At 58.9% G+C, this 20,728-nt stretch overlaps 1 protein-coding gene across 1 annotated transcript; it reads right to left on the bottom strand.

The window, feature by feature from the left end:
• Positions 1 to 21: 21 nt before the first annotated feature.
• Positions 22 to 19,936, bottom strand: HCN2 (hyperpolarization activated cyclic nucleotide gated potassium and sodium channel 2). Its single transcript, XM_061151162.1, has 8 exons — positions 19,293 to 19,936; positions 9,685 to 10,108; positions 8,499 to 8,660; positions 7,033 to 7,251; positions 5,783 to 5,929; positions 2,461 to 2,701; positions 2,134 to 2,298; positions 22 to 895 (listed from the first exon to the last, which is right to left on the bottom strand). Exons 1-8 carry the CDS (start codon positions 19,934 to 19,936, stop codon positions 189 to 191), a joined length of 2,709 nt encoding a protein of 902 aa, XP_061007145.1. The 3' UTR covers positions 22 to 188.
• Between the last annotated feature and the right edge of the window lie 792 nt (positions 19,937 to 20,728).

Below are 20,728 nucleotides of genomic sequence, written 5' to 3'. Positions count from 1 at the left end.
CGCAGGGCGATGGGGGGGTGGGGGGGGTGGGGCACGGCAGGGGCTGTTCCCACCGACCCGGGCCGCTCGTCCGACTACAACTACCTACATCTCCTCTATGGCTTCTGGGGCAGGCGGCCCGGGCTGCGCAATGGCATGGCTTTGGTCTGGGTGATGGCCCCGCCCCGTTTCGGGGCGGCGCGCGAGGGTCACAAGTTGGACGAAAGGCGTGAGCGCGCGGAGTCCAGCGGGTCGGGTCCGCCGGCGGTGCCCGGTGAGGGCGAGGCTGAGTCCCTACGGTCCGGGCTGGGCGCCGCGACCCGGGCGGCGGGCGCGGGCCCCAGGCGCGGCGTGGAGCTGCTGGCCGGTCGCGCCGTGGCCGCAGGGCCGGGTGCGCCATGGGGCAGCGAGGGCTGCGAGGCAGACAGCGGGCGCGAGGCGCGGCTTAGGCGGCGCGCAGGTAGCGCAGGCCCAGCGCGGGGCGCGGCAGGGGAGCTGGGTGCGCCACCGAAGGGCGAGGTCCGCGGTGCCCTGGGGCTGGCAGGCGCGCCCGGGGGACTGGCTGCAGGCGCGGGTCCGGGCGAGGCGGCAGCAGTGGCGACAGTGGGCGCGGGCCCCGGGGGCAGGCGGCGCACGAGGCGCGGTGAGCCGAGTGCCAGGGGCCCGACAAGCGGGCGCGCGACTTGTGGGCAGAAGCTCATGGCCACGGCCTGCTGCAGCGTGGCGATGGCTGAGGTGCCCTGTGGAGGTGGCGGCGGCGGCGGGAAGAGGCCGACGCGCTGGCCCAGCTCGGCCTGCTGCACCATCTCGCGGTCATACTTGACAATCTCCTGGATGATGGCATTCTCCTGGTTGTTGAACACGCCGGAGTTGAGGTCGTGCTGCACCTTGTGTAGCAGGATCGAGTTCTTCTTGCCTGGGGGCGGGGCGGGAGGCGGGTGTCAGAGGTGCTGCCTCTGCACAGCAGGCATGCCCTGGCGCCTCCTGCAACCAGCAGGCCAGTGTCCCAGTGCCTGGTGTGCACAGAGAGCAGGTACTGGACCCTGACTGTACAGCCAGCGTGAACAGACGTCCAGTATCTGCTGCGTATAAGCCGAAATTGTGCACCTACTGTATACAGAAAGCAGGAAGCAGGCACATTTGTGTGTAGCTAGCATGTGGAATTCCTGCCTGTACACAGTCCATATGCTGAAGGCCTATGGCATATGTAGCAAGCTGCTGTTGAGCACTTACTGTATACAGCAAATATGTTAAGCACCTATTGTATAGAGCTACATTGTATGTGCTTGTTGTCTATAAACATACTGAATGTTTTTTCTGTATCCTGGCAAGTCCTCTTTCTATTGGCTCTCCTCCCCCTCCTACCCACTCGTGGTCCTGCAGCCATTCATTGTGTCTGTTCCCACACATGGCACCAAGGGCCTCCCTGACTCCTGCATCTAGTCTTCAGCTAGTGCTCAGCCATTTCCGAGATTACCCCCTCCACTGCCTCTCCCCAGTTCCCTGGGCCACCCCCCGCCCCACACACAGGCCAGGCTCCCAGAGTCCTCCTGTATACACACAGCTTCATAGGATACACATCTGATCAGGTCCTCCCCTGCCTAGAACCATCCATAGCTCCCTATTGCTTCTGATCTACAGTCCAAATGCCTCCCTCTACTACCCGCTAGGGCTCTTGTGCCTGCCCACCCCCCTCAAGCCTCCCTCCTCCCAGCTTCCCTGACTTCCCCATAATTCAGGCCCCTTTCCCACCTCAGGGCCTTGGCACATGCTGTGTCCACTCCCAGGTCATGCCCTCTGTCTTTCTACTGGTAACGCCTACTCATCTGGGTCTCTGCTTGGAATCACAAGGAAGTTCCCTGCCCCCAAACCTCTCCTCCATGACAGGCCTGAGGGTGGCTGCTGCATCCTCCTCAGGGGCCACATTGTCACTTCCTGGCACAGAGCAGGTGCTCAAATACTTGCCTGCTGAGCAGAAATTTCCTTTTCCTTGGGAAACCCAGGTTGTATTCGGTCAAGGGAGAAAGTGGCTTGGGGAATCTGGTCCCAGGGCCAGAGAAGGGGCCCTGAGGGTCAGCTAGGCCACAGCACCACCACCCCCCCCAGACTGTCTCTGCTGGGCGGCCACTGAGACTGACCTCTGTGTCCACTCACCAATGCGATCCAGGCGGTCAATGGCGACTGTCTCAAAGGCCCGCCGCATCATGGGGTACTCCTCCAGCACCTCATTGAAGTTGTCCACACTCAGCGAGTAGAGGCGGCAGTAGGTATCGGCCCGCACGCTCGCCGTGCGCCGGCCCCGTGTCAGCAGGCAGATCTCTGCGTGTGGCCAGGGGCGGTGGCCTCACTGCTGGGCCATCTCCCAGTGCCCTTGCAGCCAGCGGAGTGCCCCAGCTCCCCTTACCCAATCTGGGGTCCTTCCTGCTGCACCTGTGCCCCTAAGCTTGCCACCCTGCTCTCCGGCTCCCCACCAACACTCACCCCCGAAGTAGGAGCCATCAGACAACTTCATCTCCTTGTTGCCCTTGGTAAGCACACTGACCACACCGTGTTGGATGAAGTACATCTTCTTGCCAATGGTGCCCTCACGGATGATGTAGTCGCCCGGCTGGAAGACCTCAAACTTGAGCTTGGTCAGCATGGCCGTGACGAAGTTGGGGTCAGCATTGGCAAACAGTGGCATGGAGGCCACCAGCTTCCGGCAGTTGAAGTTGACGATCTCCTGTGGGGGTGGGAGGGGGACAGTGTCAGGCTTCCCCATCTTACCCTCCCTTTGGAGGTTGCACCTCTCAAACTCTCCATCTGTGAAAGCAGTTGAACACTTTAGACCAAAGACCAGCGTCTTAAGAGGCAGTCACTGGAGGTTTTGCCAAGGACAGGATCAAGGAAAGATTCCCTACTGTTTAACTCTGTGTTGGCAACACTGGTCGATGCTGTTAGACAGACATGGAAAAGCATTTGGAGACATAAGAACTGGAAAGGAAAAACTAAAATTATCTCTTTACTCTTTCTATTAATAGGACTGCCTGAAAAGCCCAAAAGAGTCAATGGAAAACTATAACAAGGGAAGTTAGTCAAAATAGCAAGTGATTTTTAAAAAACAACGTGAAAACCAAGAGCCTTAAGGTGAATACATGATGTAGAAGTCAGGGTACTGTTTATCTTTTGTGGAGAAGCTTTGGGGGATGGGAAGCTTCCATGTTTGATCTGGGTAGGGGTTACGTGCAGGTTTTACTTGATAGAATGTCCATCAGGTGAGCCCTGAGGACAGGAGGGGCACTTTTCTCTATGGTACATTTCAATAAGAAGGAACGCTTAGCATAAAGAGACAACCCAGCTTTTTGTACAAACAAAGCCACTCCAAAGAAGATGCAATGCGTGAGATGACCCCGTATCCACCCAGATAAAGAGCTACATGAGGTGGCACGGCATGAGTTTAACAAGACACGTCCAAACCTACATGAAGGCGCACTGAAAACCCCCCAAAGGCACAGAAGAGCTGTGAACACAGTGTCATTAGCACCGCTCACCATCTTTGACATGGGAGACACCCTTTCTCCCTGGGTAGGGCCACAGTTCACAGCCTGTGGAAATGCTGCCTGGCTCACTTCTTAACAACCGGGGCTGGTTAAGTTCACTCAGAATACATGAGCAGAAACATCAGGAAATCCATGACAAAGAAGAGCAGGGGGCTTCCCTGGTGACTCGGTAAAGAATCCACCTGCCAATTCAGGAGCCACAGCTTGGATCCCTGGTCGGGGAAGATCCCACATGCCATGGAGCAGCTAAGCTGGTGCACCGCAACTACTGAAGCCCACACACTCTAGAGCCTGTGTTCAGGAAACAAGCCACTGCAATGAGAAGCCTACACACCCGAGAGCCTGTGCTCCGAAACAAGAGGAGCCACCACAATGAGAAGCTTGCACACCGCAACTAGAGAAAAGTCTGTGTAGCTACAAAGACCCAGCTTAGCCAAAAATAAAAAAGAGCAGAGGACTCAGCCTCCAAGGCACCAAAACACACTGAAAACTTGTGATGCAGACAGTGTGGGTTTGGTGCACACAAAACAGACGGAGCCTGTGGGCCAGATGAAAAGTCCAGAAACAGACCAAGCACAAGGGCGGTTCACCCAGAGCCTGAAGGTGCAGCCCCACAGCAGGAGAGCCCGGACCCTTCCTCACACCAGGTTCCAGGACAGATTGCAAAGGCATCAGGGGTCCACATGCAAAACAGGAGACTACACATATTGGAAGAGAACACAGGAGAATTTCTCTAAAACCTAGGTGTATAGCAGGCAGGTGTTAGGTACCTGCTTGTAGAACGATCATGTACTACATGCCTGCTGTGCGCAGAGAGGAGACATTGAAGACTTGTGTGCAGCAGTTAGGTTTGAGCACCTGCTGTACACAGCAAGTATACGTGGGATACCTGCTGTATACAGCAAGCATACACAGAGCATCTGATGTATACAGCATAAAAATTCCACATGGAGGAGAAACCACAATCAGCAAGGTTTAAAGACAAATGGGTGGGACTTCCCTGGCAGTCCAGCGGTTAAGATTTCACCTTCTGATGCAGGGGGTGCAGCAGGTTTGATCCCTGGTCAGGGAGCCAAGATCCCACACGCTTTGTGGCCAGAAAACCAAAACGTAAAACAGAAGCAATAGTGTAATAAATTTAAGGGATGACTTTAAAAATGGTCCACGTCAGAAAAAAATCTTAAAAAAGACAAATGGTCTCGGGGTGGAAATTGACATCACCTAGAGGTAAAGTCCTCCAGGTTATTAGGGAATTCTCTGGCAGGTCCAGTGGCTAGGACTTGATGCTGTCACTGCCAAGGGCCCAGATTTGGGTTGATCCTTAGTTGAGGAACCATCTGGCAGCCTTGTGGTTTGGCCAAAAACAAAACATAGTTACCAGAGGGGAAAGGGGTAGGTAATTGAAAAGTTTGGGATTAGCAGATACTATATGTAAAATAGATAAGGTCCTACTATGTAGCACAGGAAGCTCTTAACAACCTGTAATAAACCATAATGGAAAAGAACCTATAAAAGTGTGTATAGATAGATGAGTCACTTTGCTGAACACCAGAAACTGACACGACATTATAAATCTACTCTGTGCTGTGCTCAGTTGCTCAGTCGTGTCCGACTCTCTGTGGCCCCATGGACTATAGCCCACCAGGCTCCTCTGTCCATGGGATTCTCTAGGCAGGTATACTGGAGTGGGTTGCTGTGCCTCCTCCAGGGGATCTTCCCAGAGGATCAACTATACTTCAATTAAAAAAATAAAATTTTCTAAAAACAAAAAGGCCAAAAGTTCTGAAGGAAAACAAACAAAAGATATGGACAAGTCACAGAAAGAGAAACACAAATAAACAAGCCCTTGATCGCAGGGAAACTCTCCCAAAATAAGAGAATGCACCTGAGTGTAGCTCCTTGGGGCACACCTCTTACTGAGCATTGGGAACCATCTCCCAGGGCGTCCCTCGTGTCACCCTCAGAGGGATCGAAGGGTGCGCCCCTCCCTCACCTCCTCTGGGTGTCACAAGCTCCTCCCTCAATTCAGAGAAGGGTCTGGGGGGTGGGGGTGGGGGGTGCTTAGAGTGCGGACACCTGGAGGCCCACAGGTGTCCATGGTTTTGTAAGAAAACAGATGGAGAGCCGGAGGAACTGGTGGAGGGACAGGACAGAAGATGGGTATTTTCTGCCTATATCCAGTTTTGCCAGTTTAACTTGATGTAAATGTCTAAGTAAAGATCAAATACAGATCACCAGGAGCTCACTTCTCTCAGAACCCCTACCTCCCTCAGGGGTCCATTGAGCTCGCCCAGGATGCTGTCCTCATCGAACATCTTGCCCTGGTAGCGGTGCTCATAGTAGTCGTGGATCTTCTGGCGGAAGTCGGCTGGCAGCTTGTGGAAGGACATGTACTGCTCCACCTGCTTGTACTGTAACAGGACCGGGGAGAGGGGGTGCTGGGTCAGCAGTGTCTGCTCCAGAGTCCCAGCCTGAGCGGGCCTCGGCTTATGACCACGACAATATGGGACAGTCAGGGAATCTGAATTTCAGATGAACGACTAAAATGCCCCCGATAAGTATAACCCTGGCAGTAAAAGTTAACTCCTGTGTCCTGAATATCTTCTGGCAACCCCTCCCACTGCCCCTGACCCTTTGGTGGCCCCCTCCTCGATGATCTTTCTAGAAATCGCCAGCCCAGCCCCTCCTGAACAGGGCTGGGGGCAAGGGCCCCAGTCAGGGGTACCAGGCCCTACTGTCCCCAGGGTGGCACCCCCAGGGGAGCCCAGGCCCCGCTTCCGCCCTAGCGCCGCCCAGCCACAGCTGTCCTGAGCTCAGCGGAACCCGTGACGGCGGGCGGGTGGCGGCACCAGCTCGTGTTTGGGTGGGAGGCTGGTGGCTTCCGGACAGCCGGGGCGCCTGGCACCAGGCCCAGCTGACCCGGCCGACCTGACTGCTGGACACTGCTGGGGGTGCAGCAGCTGCTGGGCCAAGGCCAGCCCTGGGGTAGCAGTACAGGGACAATGGGTCAGGGTTTGGGGAACTGGGCCACCCTTGGCTTGAGGGAGGGGAAACTGAGGCAGAAGACTGAAGCTGACCTCCAGGAAGGGCTGACCTATGGGGCCATATTGGACTGGCACCAGGGAGGCCAAGTCCCAGGACATCCTTGCTTCCCACAGGCCTCCCTTGTGTCCTTGAGCAACCCCAGCACCCCCACCCATCCTGGGACAGCCCAGAGACACCCCTCACCAAGGGGTCTCCCGGCCCTATCCTTTTCAGACCTCTTCCCCCACTTTCCCTTTCATTAGCCTGTGTCCCCTCTAGACTTCTTCCTCAGGGACCTGAGCTTTCTCACTGTCCTTCTGTGAGCTGCTCCCCCCACCGAGGGGGGGGTGTCCAGTCCTGATCACAGCCACAGACCCTTCTGGGGTCCCCATCCCCTCTACCCCTCTGGCCTCCATCCTGAGCACAACGCCTGGAGCTGGAGGGATGTGGGGTGGACCCCAGACCCTCCGGGGTGCCTCCCCCCTCAGACCTTCTCCTGGTACTGGCGCCTCGAGGAGTCCAGCGACTGGATGAGGGCGGTGGCGTGGCCAATGAACATGGCGTAGCAGGTGGCACCCACGATCATGCTCAGCATGGTCAGCCAGATGTCCGTCATGCTCTCTGGCGCCTGCCGCCCGTACCCGATGCACAGCATGTGGCTCATGGCCTTGAACAGCGCGAAGGAGTAGAGCTCGCTCCACGAGTGGTTCTGCAAGTCCAAGGGTGGGTGGTGGGCAGGGGCTCGCAGTCCCCAGGGAGCCTCTTGGTCCCCAGGGAGCCCCTCGACTCCCCCACCCCCCACCCAGGGCCCTGCCTGCCCACCCTTCCCCAGGCATCCACCTCCCTGTGTCCAGAGTCAACCAAGGGAAACTAGATTCAGGCAGCTGACATGATATGCACACATATTACAGCAACTCAGCAAAGGGCCGGGCCTGAAGCCACTTCCCTCACTTCATTCCTGGGGAAACAGGCTCCGAGCAGCTAGAGTCCAGCCCTGGGTGTTCAAGAGCCCTCACCACTTTACAACCTCTGATGAGTATCTTTGAGGCCAAAGAATGGGGAAGTCCTGGGGACAGCAAGCTGGGGATACTAAAATCCTGATCAGAGGGGTGGGGTGGAAGAGGCATCAGACAGGACCAGGAAGAAACCCACCACCCTCCGCCAGTCCTCAGTTGAACCAGCTAGGGGAGGGGCAGCGGGCCCCGTTCAGGAAACAGGACCACATGCCTGGGTGTCCGGCCAGACAATGAGCTGCCTCAGCCGGGCAGCTGTGCCAGGCGCTGGGCTGGGCGCCCAAGGGTTTTCCCTTCACTGCTCCCGCCCATCAATGCCCACCTGCCCTGTGCCCCAAATGCACCCCAGCGGGAGAAAGGCTTGTTAACAGTCAGTCTCTCAGGCAGAAAGCAATAGGTGCTCCTGAATCTCCCAATTTATTACTTCTCAAGACCGATGATACCACCTTCCCATCTGAGGACTATGATAAAATTGTCATTTAAACACACTGTGCAAATAAAACAGGCTACCCAGGTGGCTCAGTGGGAGAGTCTGCCTGCCAGTGCAGGAGATGCAGCTTCGATCCCTGGGTCCGGAAAATCCCCTTGAAGAAATGGCAACCCATTCCAGTATTCTTGCCTGGAGAATCCCATGGACAGAGGAGCCTGGTGGGCTGCACTCCAGGGGATTGAAGAGACATGACTAAGCAACAGCATGCACACACATACATGCAAATAAAAGAGTGGAATGGATCACAAAACACAGTAAGCAGATGACGTGATTTCTATAGGGGCGAGGGGGACAAAGGCAGCTCTACTGCCCTCAAACGGCAAAGGATCTCCATAGTTCGGGACCTGCAAGGCTCCAACTGGGACAGCAGCCCAGAGAAGCGCTCGCCACCAGAGGGGGTTTCAGGCGCCCTGTGCTCCAGGCACGCAAGAGGGACGCGGGCGTGGGGCTCACCACCATGCCGTTGATGGAGACCCAGCAGTTGCGTGGGAAGTCCTGAAGCATGGGCACCAGGAACTGCAGGCAGCCATCCCAGTGGCAGAGGAGCAGCATCATGCTGATGAGGTTGCAGATGCGCATGACTGCGCTCGCCAGGTCGTAGGTCATGTGGAAGATCTGGGGGCGAGGCAGGGCGGCTCACATGAGCTACCGGCAGACCCATGGTCACTCGTGCACCAGCAGTGGGAAGACGCAGTCCTCCACAGGGCCCATTCCCCCTCAAGGGGCAGATCTTACCTCCTCGTAGCCCCCACTCCCCCGAGGCCTTTCAAGGTAATGAAATGCCCTAGACTAGAGAATGTGGCCCCTTACCAACCTGCTGCCCAGGCACCAAATCTCTGCCTGGTCGGCCACCCACTGTCCTCTCTGAGGACCACTGCCTCTTCCAGCGACCCAGTCCTCACCCATTCCCCCCCCGGCAGCCTTGTCACCGTCCTGGAAAGTTCTGGTGACTCTGAGCCTGTGTGGTGGCCACAGGCTGCAGAAGTCAGGTCACACTGAGTCCAGAAGTGGATGTGAATTTGGGAGAGAGGGGCATGACTTCACTTCTTGAGGCCTCAGTTTCCCCATTGCCAACAGGGCTGTGGAGTCTGCCTCTCACAGGGCAGGATGAAGGAAGGGCTGCAGATGTGTCAGGGATTCATGCAGTGCTCCCTATGACCTCACTCCCCAGCAGGCAGGGGCTCCTGTGACCATGCCCCTAGCTGCCTGCCCCCAATCTGCTCAGGTTTCATTCCTAAGTTTCCCAGGCCCCTCTCTGCAGCTCCTGTAACTCCGCACAGTGTACTCAGTGACACCGCTACTTCTGTGTGTCTAATCCCGCCTGTCTTCTCATTGTAGTAGGCCCCTGGACCCTGCAGTACTCCCCGCCAAGGGTCTCCCATCATGGCCCGGCCTTTTTGTTCCCAGTGCCTCCTGCAGCCATTGCCTGGTCCCATCACCATCACGGCATCCTCACCTATCACCACCCCCTTGCCCATCACGACCCTGCCCCTACATCCCAGCCCAGTTCCAGCCCATCACGACCCCCCTGACCCCACCCTTGCCTCTGTGCCCCAGCCCCACAGCCCCTGTCCACCAGCCCCGCAAGACCCCGCCCACGCCCGTGGCCCCGCCCCTGCGCCCACGCGCAGCCACTCACCTCCTCCCACTGATGGATGTAGCGGATGAGGCGCGACAGGCGGAGCAGGCGCAGCAGGCTGAGGATCTTGGTGAAGCGCACGATGCGCAGGGCGCGAGCCGTCTTATAGACCTCAGAGTCGATGCCTTTCTCCACGATGAGGAAGATGTAGTCCACGGGGATGGAGGATACGAAGTCCACCACGAACCACGTGCGCAGGTACTTCTTCTTGATCTTCTCGGGGTCCAAGATGATCTCCGTGTTGTCCTCGATCACGATGCCCGTGCGGAAGTTCAGCACCAGGTCCATGAGGAAGAATGTGTCCGAGACAACGTTGAACACAATCCACGGGGCCGTGGTCTCGTCCTTGAAGAAGGTGATGCCCACGGGGATGATGATGAGATTTCCCACCATGAAGAGCAGCATGGTGAAGTCCCAGTAGAACCTGGGGGCGAGGCGCAGTGGGTCACAGCTCCACCTTTGTGTGGGGCCCTCCTCTGAGCGCTTCTGCCTGGCCCACTGTGCACGAAGGCGCCATCGAGGACCGGCCCAGAACTTGTATACTCGGGCGAAGCTGACAATTTGCCCCCACCCCGGGTCATAGCTGGTGAGGGCTTCCCAGATGGCGCTAGTGGTAAAGAACCTTCCAGCCAATGCAGGGGATGTAAGAAACGCAGGTTCGATCCCTGCATCGGGAAGATCCCCTGGAGGAGGGCATGGCAACCCACTCCAGTATTCTTGCCTGGAGAATCCCATGGATGGAGGAGCCTGGAGGGTTATAGTCCATGGGGTTGCAAAGAGTCGGACACGACTGAAGCAACTTAGCACGCAGGGCTGATGTGGCCCTTGCCTCCAGGAAGCCCGCCCACGGCCCAGATTGCACTCTACTGCTGCCTGGGCTCCTCCAGCCCGGTTCTTCCCACAGGCCCAGCCTGACCGTCTTTCTCTGAAGAAGTCAGAGACCTGGAATAGCCACTTAAAAACTGACTAAATGTTTCCCAGGACCAAAAAGGTCCAATGTGCCTGGCTCAAGGTTGGCGTGCCAAAGGAAGTAAGACTGAGCAGGGAGGGAGGAGACAAGTGGAGAAACTGGAGGGGTGGGGTGGGGATTGGCTCCAGGAGTGTTGGGTGGTTGGGCGGTGGCTGCAGGTATGGGATGGGTACCAGAGTGCAGGACCCCCACCCCCGCTGGGTTTCCCTGTGGGGCACTGGAAGGTTGAGCAGGGGTCACTCGCTATCCCTCCATTTCTGAAAGCACCCAGGGTTGTGGGGTGGGGGGGGGGAGCTGGAGGCACGGCAGAGGCTGGGGTGCCCCAGGGGCAGGGAGAAAGGAAGAGGAAGGCCTGGCAGGCAGAGCATAGGGCCAGGCGACAGAGGAGCCTGAGTGACCCGACTTGGCCAGGCTTGGATGTTTCATGTGATAAATATGCCTGAAAATGGGATGACTGGTTGCTTCCACTGCCAGACACACACACTCAGGACTGATAACGTGTGCCTGAGGTCAATTCCAGAATTCCACCTGGAAATGCTATGCTCTCGGGAAATGGCCTGTCATTTAAGGAATAAATCTATCAACAGCCAGGCACTGTGTCCTGAGTTCAACATTTACCCATGAGGACAGATGGACACAGCAAAGGCCGCATGGAAAGATGCCCAGCCCTGCAGCAATCCAGCAAACAGGAATCAAAACTACTCAAGGGAAAACTGTCCAGCGCTGCAGAAAGTTAAAGTTACCACGTGGCCTGGCAATTCCAGATGGGTCCTGGACCTACACCCAAGGAATGGAAAGCAGGTATCCAAACAGACTCTTGTACACCAGTGTCCACCATGGCATGACTTACATCGGCCAGAATTGGAAACAATCCACACATCCATCAGTGGATGAACATATAAACATAATGTGGTCCCTCCACACATGGGAGCATCACTCAGCCACAAAAAGTGGAGAAGCCCCGACACTCGCTACCACGTGGATGGACCCTGAGAACATGGTGCTCAGTGAGAGAAGCAGACACAGGAGGACACATGGGGTGTGATTCCACTGATGGGAAACGTCCAGAACAGGAAGATACACAGACACAGAGAGTGGGTTCCTGATTGTCAGAGGCTGGAGAGTTTCTGTTTGGGAAGATGAAAATGTTCTGGCAAGGATAAAAGGTGGTGGTTGCACAACATTGTGAATGTACTTAATGTCACTTGACTGTACACTTTTAAATGGTTAAAGGCCAAATGCTATGTTGTATTTATGTTAACACATGTATACAAAGAAAACGCCAAGGACCAGGGTCTTAGTGATGAAGGGATGCCCCAGATCGGGGTCTGAGGCCACACTCCCTGTCAAGATTCAGACAAAGGATGGTGTAAAATTCGGAACAGAGTCCTTTGATTTTGCCTCTCAGTGCAGGGAGAGATGCCCACCCTGAAGTGGGTATCCTGGGCTCTCTGGTAGGCCAGGCGCCCTCCCCATTATGGCCAGAGTCCCCATGTCCTCTTGGAGAAGGTTCTAGCGTGTGCAGGCAGGACAGGGCTGGGGGACCCTCAAAGCCTGCCACTTCCTGGACCTCCCTCAGATAGAAGAAGAGACTGAGGTTCCCGGGGGCTGGAGGGACTCTCCCAAATTAGCAAAAACTAACAGAAAGCTGTAAACACCAGTGCTGACCTGACTACAGTGAGCACCCTGATTTCGGAGACGCTGTGGGTCAGCTTTCTTGCGAGCAGCCCTGTTAGGGAAGAGTTACAGCACCTCACCTGCCCAGTAACCCAGGCCGTCCACTTCGGGGAATTGATCCCAAGGAAATCGTCCAAGAGGAAGAAAAAAAAATTAAAAAGTGATTTGTAACAAGATGTTCACAGCAGCCTGGTCTGTGAGAGCCAAGCCTGGAAGGGAGCCAAAGTCCAAGACGGTGGTGACAACAGCCAGGTCTGGGCTCCTGCCCACTGGCAAGTGTGACCTTGGCAAGTCCCTCCAGCTCCTGGGAACCTCAGTCTCTTCTCTCTCTGGGAGGAGCCCAGGGAAAGGCAGGCTTTGAGGGTCACCTGACCCTGTCCACCCACACATGCTGAGGACTTCTCCCAGTGGCCATGGGGACTCCAGCTGGGAAACCCACCTTGGGGTGGAGATGGATGGAGACCTTGAGAGATGAAAGTGTCAACATGATCTGGGGTGAGTGATAAGGGCAGAACAAAGGACTGCTCCAAGATCAAGGCCTTCTTTACATGAATCTAGACCAGACGTAGGGCTCAGACCTCTGATCTGCATCACCTACTCATCCTTGAGACCCCCAGGACCCCAGCCCCAACCTGACTGACGAGCCTCACCTGCCTGCTCCCCACCTCCACCCCCAGTGTGTCCACAGCATAGCTCCTAACCCCCCTCTTTCTGGACTGAGACCTTCTCCCCCAGCCCCAGTTTTGGGGTTGAAGGGCTTATGCCTGAGGACAAAGCAAGCAGGAAAGAGTAACTGAAGGCCATTGGAGAAGAAACCTACAGAGAGCCCAGAAACCCAGGAGAGGGGGTTAGAAACAGTCTAAATTGGGGGGTATAGAAACCACCAGGGTGGGGCAGAAAGTCTAAATGGCCAGATGCACAAGTGCTCCCCCTCCCCAGGTGACATCACAGACATTCTCTCCTTTTGTTCTGGGGTCAGGCTGCAGGTGGGGGGTGGGGGGCAGGTGTGGGCAGACACCACACTTCCCCACTGACAGACCAGAGAGGTGGCCCAGCCTTGGGATGTGGGGCCAGAGACCTGAGAGCCAGCCTGCCACCCCTGGGCCTGTCCTGTCCACTGCCCACACTGCCAGGAACTCCACCTGCAGGCCTGAGCCCTGGCCTGTGCCCCTTGGTCACTAGGAATTATCCCTGGCTGCCCAGGGTCTCAGCCTCGTTCCCTTCAGCCAATGTGGTCCTCCTGGAGGTGGGCAGGAGGAGGGGACTGAGGCCTGGGGTAGAGGTTCCACGTCCCCCTCCCCTGCACCCCCACCTCTCCTGGGCCTGCCTGCCCCCTGGGGCTGTGCAGCCACAGAGCTGATCACTCTTCTCCAAGCCTCCATGCCTAATCTGCCCAATCCCGGCAGCCCCTCCCACAGCAGGCCATCTCAGAGACCTCCAAGGACCCAGAGATGCTCTCCCATGACCCAGCGATGTCCCCCCCCAGGACTCATGGACCCCCCTGGGACCCAGAGACTCCCCAGGACTCAGAGACCTCCCCCAGGACCCAGAGACCCCTGAGACCCAGAGACATCCCCCAGGACCCAGAGACTCCCCAGGACCCAGGGACCTTTGGGACCCAGAGACCCCTCCCACCAGGACCCAGGGAACCCCACAGGACCCCAAGAACTCCCAGGACAAGGTCAGGGCTTCAGGGGCAGGGATCACAGCTACCTCATTTACCCAGGGTCTTTGGAGATGGTAATTAAACCCTGTATTGAGAAGTCCTCCCGAACAAACAGACCCCATGAGAAAACACTCAGACCCTGGTTCCCACCTGTGCCTAGATAGGAACTGGGCCCTGAAAGACAGCGAGGCCAGGGCTCCCAGGAAGGAAGTGGGGGGCTCAGCACAATGACCCAAGCACTCTGTGAACAGGAGCACTCAGAACCCTCTCCCGGGTGCCACAGCCACATGGTTCTGATGTCAGTGGGGCCCACCAGGAGCCCAGCACCTGCTCCAGCAGCTGCCCAGCCTTTCTCTGTGCAGATGAAGAAACCAAGGCTGGAAATGGTTAAGTGACAGAAGCCAGGCGGTCGGACCTCCAGAGCTGGGGACCAGAGCTAGGGACCACGTGATCACCCTCCTATCTCCAGTGCTCCGGGCCCCTCCCTTCATCGCCGGAAACTGGACAAGCAGCCTGTGCTTCCAGGACGGGGCAGGGCAGGACCAGGCAAGGGGCCGGCACGGGCGTCCCAGGAGCCTGAAGCTGCTGGCCAGGGACACGGTGAACAAGGGCAGCAGCTCCCTCTATTCCAGGTCGGAGAACCAAGAACTGGGCAGGAGGCAGTCTAGGAATTATGGATCAGATCAGGCAAATCCCAGGGGATTAGGGGCTGGAGGTCTGCAATTAAGGATGAGCCGGGAGGGGTGGGGGGGGTGGTGTGGAGGATTAGGGCCTGAGCCCTTGGACATGAGTTACAGATCCCAGGCAGGTGTCAGTGATCTGGAAAGGGAGACTCCCCGGGGGAGGATTCCTGGGTGATCCCAAGACAGGGCAGACTGTGGGGCCGACTGGGTACCAGGCCAGGGGGATACATGGTGACCAGACAAACCCAGCACTCCCTTGGGGCCCCAGCCTGGGTTGGGAGCTGGCCGTTCCACACAGACAGAAAAATGACTGGGATGCTTCAGAGGGGCTGCTTTAGCTAGGATGAATCAAGAGGGCTTCTCGGAGGAAGTGGCATGTGGGCAGAAGACGGAGAAGGGCCGCTAGGCGAAGTACAGGACACTGCACCCTTGGCCCAGGGAACAGCCAGCATGGAGTTTGCTTTTGGGTAGCTGGGAGGCCTGGGGCTGGAGCAGGGGCATAAAGGGAGGTGAAATGGGATGAGAGGTGTGGAAGCCGGGCTCTGTGGGGCTGTGGGGGCCATGGACATAGTGAGTTTAAAGTGAGAAGGACAAACATCCCTGCTGGCAGCCAGGATGCCGGAAGGCCAGGAAGGGGTGGAGGGTGGTGTCCAGGCAGGAGGTGGGGTGGCCTGTGCTCGCTGTGTTTGGGGGAAGTGAAGCAGGGTCTTTCCTGAGCAAGTGGGTAGCTGAGAAAGCTATCTTATATAAAGGGAACTCTCCAAGCATTCCCCCCGAGCCCCCAGGTCATGCCCAGGCCCTGGATGTGGATACAGGGGCATAGGTGTGTGACAATCTAAAGCAGGGAATTCAAGGACCAGAAGCTCCAACTTCAGGCAGGAACCCTGTGGAGTGACGAGGGGCCCCTGACCCCCCACAGGGACAATGGAGCTCCCTTCCTCCCTGCTGGGTGGCCTGGGCCACAACTCTTCCACCTGAGAAATGGGTATGTCCACTGCCCCCCACTTTGAGCGCTGGATTCAGAACCAGGGAAGCTCTGGGCCCCGTTCCTGTCTTGCCTCCCCTCCCGACTCCACCCCACCCCCACCACCCCTGGGATAATTCAGGGCTTATTCTCATGAGCTGACGCATCCTGATCTCCCGCTGATCCATAGGGCCATCTGGGGCAAGAGAAGACCTCTAGGTCTGTCGGATCTTCAGGCCAGCCCTCTATCACCCCAGGCTCTTAGGGTCCCCTAGGGTGTCACACAGATACAGGCCAGCATCCACAGGACCTGGCTTTGTCTGAACTCTGCTGAGGGCCAGGAAAGGGACCCACTTCTCTTCTCCCTGCAAAACCAGGCCTTCTGGTGGCACACAATTTGGGAACATTGAGCAGCAGGAGAGACTCAGGTCAGAACTGAGAGACGCTTACAGACTTGGAAACAGGATGAAAGGCCCTGGGAAGCCACCGCCCATACTCTTTCTGGAGAGATAAGGCCACTGGCGCCCCATTCCAGACATGCCCAGGCCCCCACTCAACCACAGCTGCCTTGATCCCCAAGTGACCACCATCCAAGCAGGTGAAGAAAGTGGCAAAGGAGTGGATGGTCCAGAATGGGAGAGCTTCCTGTTGTCCCTGGAACATGCTTCTCCCCTCCGCCACCCCATGGACGCTTGTAGAACAAATGTGTCCAGGCGCCAGCTCTAGTGTTACCCATAACCCCATGAAAAAGTGAAGACACCCCCAGAAAGGGTTGGGGCTGGTCCTAAGCTGCCAGGAAATGAGGTTTACGACCTGACTCACGGGCTCACCTGGCACCTACATGGGCCCCTCAGCGGGTTCCCCAAATCATCCTGGGGCCCCCTGCATGCCAGGCCCCAGGAAACCATGGTGGGGGAGTATGTGAGAGAAGCAGGTAAGCATATCAAGGGGGAAAAGGCTGCTTCCGAGTGCACAGGTGGTGCAGACACGAATCAGATCAAGAGAAGTGGGATACACCTTGAATTTGGGGAAACTGAGGCAGGGAAGCCTGGGAAGGGCTCCAGGCTACACACAAGGACTTCGGGCCTCACTGCAGACTTCCCCAGCCCCTCCACAACCTGGTCCAGACTTTGTACTCCTCTCTCCCAGCCTCAGTCTGGTCACCTTCCTCAAGAGCCCTCCTCCCCGAGGCCTCTGCAGACACGCCCCCTCCCTGGAAGCCCTCGTGGTCCTTGGAGTGAGCCATGGCTGCAGCTGTTCCAGCTCATCAAACGTGAATTGTCCTGTTGTCCACGCCAGACAGGTGCTGGGTCAACCTGAACAAAGTTGTTGCTCAAGGAAGTGGTCCTGGGGCTGGTGTGGGAGCCTTGGCCTCTTGGCCTCATTTCCCTTCTCAGTCATGTCCAGGGCTCACCTGGGTGCCAGCAGGGACAGTGTCTGCATCGTCAGGTCATGAGCATAGACAGAGCCAAGTGTAGACAAGCAGACCCAAGGACCCTCCCTGCTGCTCCATGAATGGTTCTTAAAACTAACACACACCCATGAACACAGGATGCCTTCTTTCCTCTTGTTTCTTCTTGGCCTGGACAGGACATGGCCAGAGACCAGCTTGCCTGACAATTCAAAGTGCGGATTCAGAGGCCAGCCTCCCCAGGCATGAATCCCCACTCTGCCTGGCTTGGGACTAGCTGTGTGGCTTTGGGCAAGTGAATTTACCTCTTTGTGTCCCTCTCCTGGTGTGTAAATTTGGGGTAGCTACACTCCAGCTTTGCAGGATCTTAGGGTTTTTACCTTGACTGGCTTACCTTGTCCCAGCTATAGGCCACATATGCCCCCTCCCTTGCCCCCACTCCATTGATCACCCCGTTTACAATGTATCTGCCCAGGGACACAAAAATGACTGTGCAGGACAGGCAGAAGGATGGGGACATCCAGCTCCTTCTCCCAGTACCACCATCCCTTCTGCAGATGAGAGGAAGCTCAGGGCCACCCACTGCCCTGGGGAAGCTGCAAACAGACATGCTGGAGGGGACAGGGGAATGACTACTTTCTGCAGCTACCTCCCGCTGCCCACATGTCCCCCATATCCCTTTCCAGCCAGCTCGTGTTAGCTCCCAGTTCATAGGGGGACCAGGTGGGCCAGAGAGCCCTGGAAGTCAAGTCCATCCCCATTTCACAGACCAGAGCCATCTACAGAAGGATGCAAAGCCCCCAGGCAGGTCGGGACCATCCAGAGCCCCCACCCCCCACCCCATCAGGATGTGACCCTGGGACCTCTGCCCCTGGCCTCTCCCCAAACCCAAACCTCCAGTCAAGGCTGCACTCACCTCCCAGGAGAGTCTGAAGGGTGAGGAGCTGGAATCATGGACTTTCCTCCAGCCTCTGCCCCTGACTTGTGTCCCTGGGCCTCCGTTTCCCCAGCCGTCCAGACAAAGGGAGAGTCCCGCAGCCCCCTTTCTGAGCTGGGGCTCTGGGGGTCCGTCCGCTCCTCCTCCGACTTCAGAGGAGAGGAGACTGGAGACCCGCGGAGGGAGAGGACCCACGGAGGGAGAGGACCCGCAGGCCTCCGGACTGCTGTCCGTGGTGCTGAAACCGCCTCCGCCCTGGGAGCCACAGCCAGTAGTTGAGCGGAGCGGGGCACACAGACCCTGGGCACCTTAGCTCACACACTCCAGTCATGGACATATCACCTCACACACACACACACACACACACACACACACACACACACACACACACACACACACACACACACACACACCATCTCTCCCCAACATACAGCCGCGATCTGCCGTGCAGACACACCCCCAGAGCGCTCGGCCCGCGCCCCCAGGACCCCCGCCTCCCGCAGTCACATGCTCTTGATCACACACGGACTGCAGTGACAGGCATCGTTCTCATTCGGAGGCCACACAGCGCACGCCCAGGAACGGAACTGCAAACAAACGCGGCATGACCCTGCTCCGGCCTTGCTCTGAGCCTTTCCACGCACCAGCCGGCTGAATCCACATCGACGACCCAACCACTGACACCTGGGCACGCCACCCGGCCGCCAGAGCTGATGAGGCTCCGAGAAGACACAGCCGCGGGATCCCAGTACGCTCAGCACCCACTCCTCGCGCAACACCCAGGCCCAGGGACCCGGGACGCGCCTCCCTGCGGCGTGGGGCGCAGGTGGAGACCGTGGGACCCGGCGTGTCCGCTTAACCCTTTCTCCGCCAGCCTCTACGGGGCGCGTCCTTCCCGGGCGCCCTTCCTTCCTCCTTCCTTCCGCTCCTCCGCCTCCCTGGCGCCCACGTTCCCCTCTATTCGTCCTCTCCGCCCCTCTGCGCTCAGACCCTGGTCCTGTGGCCCGTGACGTGCGCCCACTCGAAGGGCGGGGAATGTCAGGTTGCGTGGGAGGGGGCGCGCCAGGATCACTGCACGAGCCTGCGTGCATCTCCCAGCGCCCCTCCAAGGGCGGCGCCTTGGGCGCCCAGGTCCTTCTGGGGCGGGTCCTGGACTCGCCCGAGGTCACTGAGGGGGCCCCGAGGTCACCCGTGGGGCGCACCGCCCCGCCCTTCTCGAAGCGCTCCCAGAACTGCCTCCGCGCGCGTCCGCTCGCCGTGCCCCTCCGCGCGAGCCGGCTGGCCCTCCAAGCGACAGTACCTGAAGTCGCTGTAAGGGTGGATGATCCAGGCCCCCGCTGACTTGACGCGCTCCTGCTCGCGCTCCACGGCCTTCTGACTGCCGAACATCCGCAACGAGAACTTGTTGACGCCCGGCTGCAGGAGCGCGCCGAACTGGCGCTGCATGAAGCTGGCCTGGCTGCCGCTCGACTCCCCGGCCGGGCCCGCCTCCTCGCTGCCCGCCTCGTCCGCCGGCCCGGGCCCGGCGCCCGAGCCCGGCCCGGGCCCCGGGGCTGCCCCGCGGCACGAGAACGACACCTTGGGACCCCGCGCCGGGCCCTCGGACCCCGCGGGGCTGCACTGCGGCTCGCCGCGCCCGCACTCGCCGTTCGGGCTGCCCTTGGCCGTGCTCGCGGCGCCCGGGGTGCCGGGGCGGCCGCAAGAGCTGTCTCGGCTGCGGAGCCGGGCCCGCGGGCCGCCCTCGTCTGCCGCCTCCGAGGGCGCCGCCTCGGTCCGGGGCGCCTGCTGAGGGGGCGCCGGTCCAGGGCCCGGAGGGGGCGCGGGTGGCGGCGGCGGCGGCGGCTGCTGCTGGGGGGCCGCCGGCGGCGGCGGCGGCGGCGGCCCCGGCGCGGGGGTCGCGCCCGGGCTCTCCCCGGGCCGCCCGCCGCCCCCGCGCGCGTCCATGGCGAGGCGGCGCCGGGCAGTGCGGAGCGGAGCCGCCGCCGCCGCCGCCGGCCGGAGCCCGAGGGAGGGGGGAAGGCGGGGGTAGGGCGGGGCGGAGCCGCGGGGGGCGGAGCCGCGGTCGCGGGGGAGGGGCGGGGGTGGGAGCCCCTCCTCTGCCCGCGCCCACTCCTGGCGCGCCCCGCCCCGGTCCTGCGCCCGGGAAACTGAGGCCGCCGGGTCGCGGACAGCCCAAGGTCACGCTGCTCAAGACCTCGGAGACCCGATCAAGTTGAGTCCCAGAAGGGGAAACTGAGGCCCGCGAAACGGAAGGACGCGCCCAAGGTCACCGAGCCCAGCCGCGGAGCTGGGGCCTCAGCGCGCGACCTTGGCGAGGGGCCTTCTCCTGGCGCTTCGGTTCTCCTCTCTCCAGAGGGCAGAGCGGGGCGGGAACCACTGACGCTGGGGCTTGGAGAAGTGAGGCCGCCCCCCACCCGCCCCCGCGACAGCCTCCCTCCTTTCTGTAGGTTTGAGAATTTCCATAATAAAAGGCCACAAGAGCCCTTCCTTGCTTTGTCACTTGAGCCCCGCCACAAGGACCCTTAGGAATCTGTGGAGGGGGAGGGGCAAAGAGCGGTCAGGCCGGGAGTCTCCGGGTTCCCCGGTGGCCGCCCCGCCTCCCCACCACCTCCCGCATAAGAGGAAACTGAGGCCGAACTGGGCAGGATGAGGCCAAGAGGAAGAGCCACCCAAGGATGCTGTGGATCCCACTTTCAAACAGTGAGAAGTGGGATCTCCCAAAAGGCAGGTGGGCTT

This window comes from Dama dama, chromosome 9 (genome assembly GCF_033118175.1).
Source record: "Dama dama isolate Ldn47 chromosome 9, ASM3311817v1, whole genome shotgun sequence".
NCBI lineage: Eukaryota > Metazoa > Chordata > Mammalia > Artiodactyla > Cervidae > Dama > Dama dama.
This window is presented reverse-complemented; position numbering and strand designations above follow the sequence as displayed.

Coding starts and splice junctions, on each gene's coding strand:
- HCN2 (XM_061151162.1), bottom strand. CDS start 19,936: ATGGACGCGCGCGGGGGCGGCGGGCGGCCCGGGGAGAGCCCGGGCGCG. Junction 8,661..9,684: donor ACATCCATCAGTGGGAGGAG/GTGAGTGGCTGC, acceptor CCTCGCCCCCAG/ATCTTCCACATGACCTACGA. Junction 7,252..8,498: donor TCTCCATCAACGGCATGGTG/GTGAGCCCCACG, acceptor TTGGACTTGCAG/AACCACTCGTGGAGCGAGCT.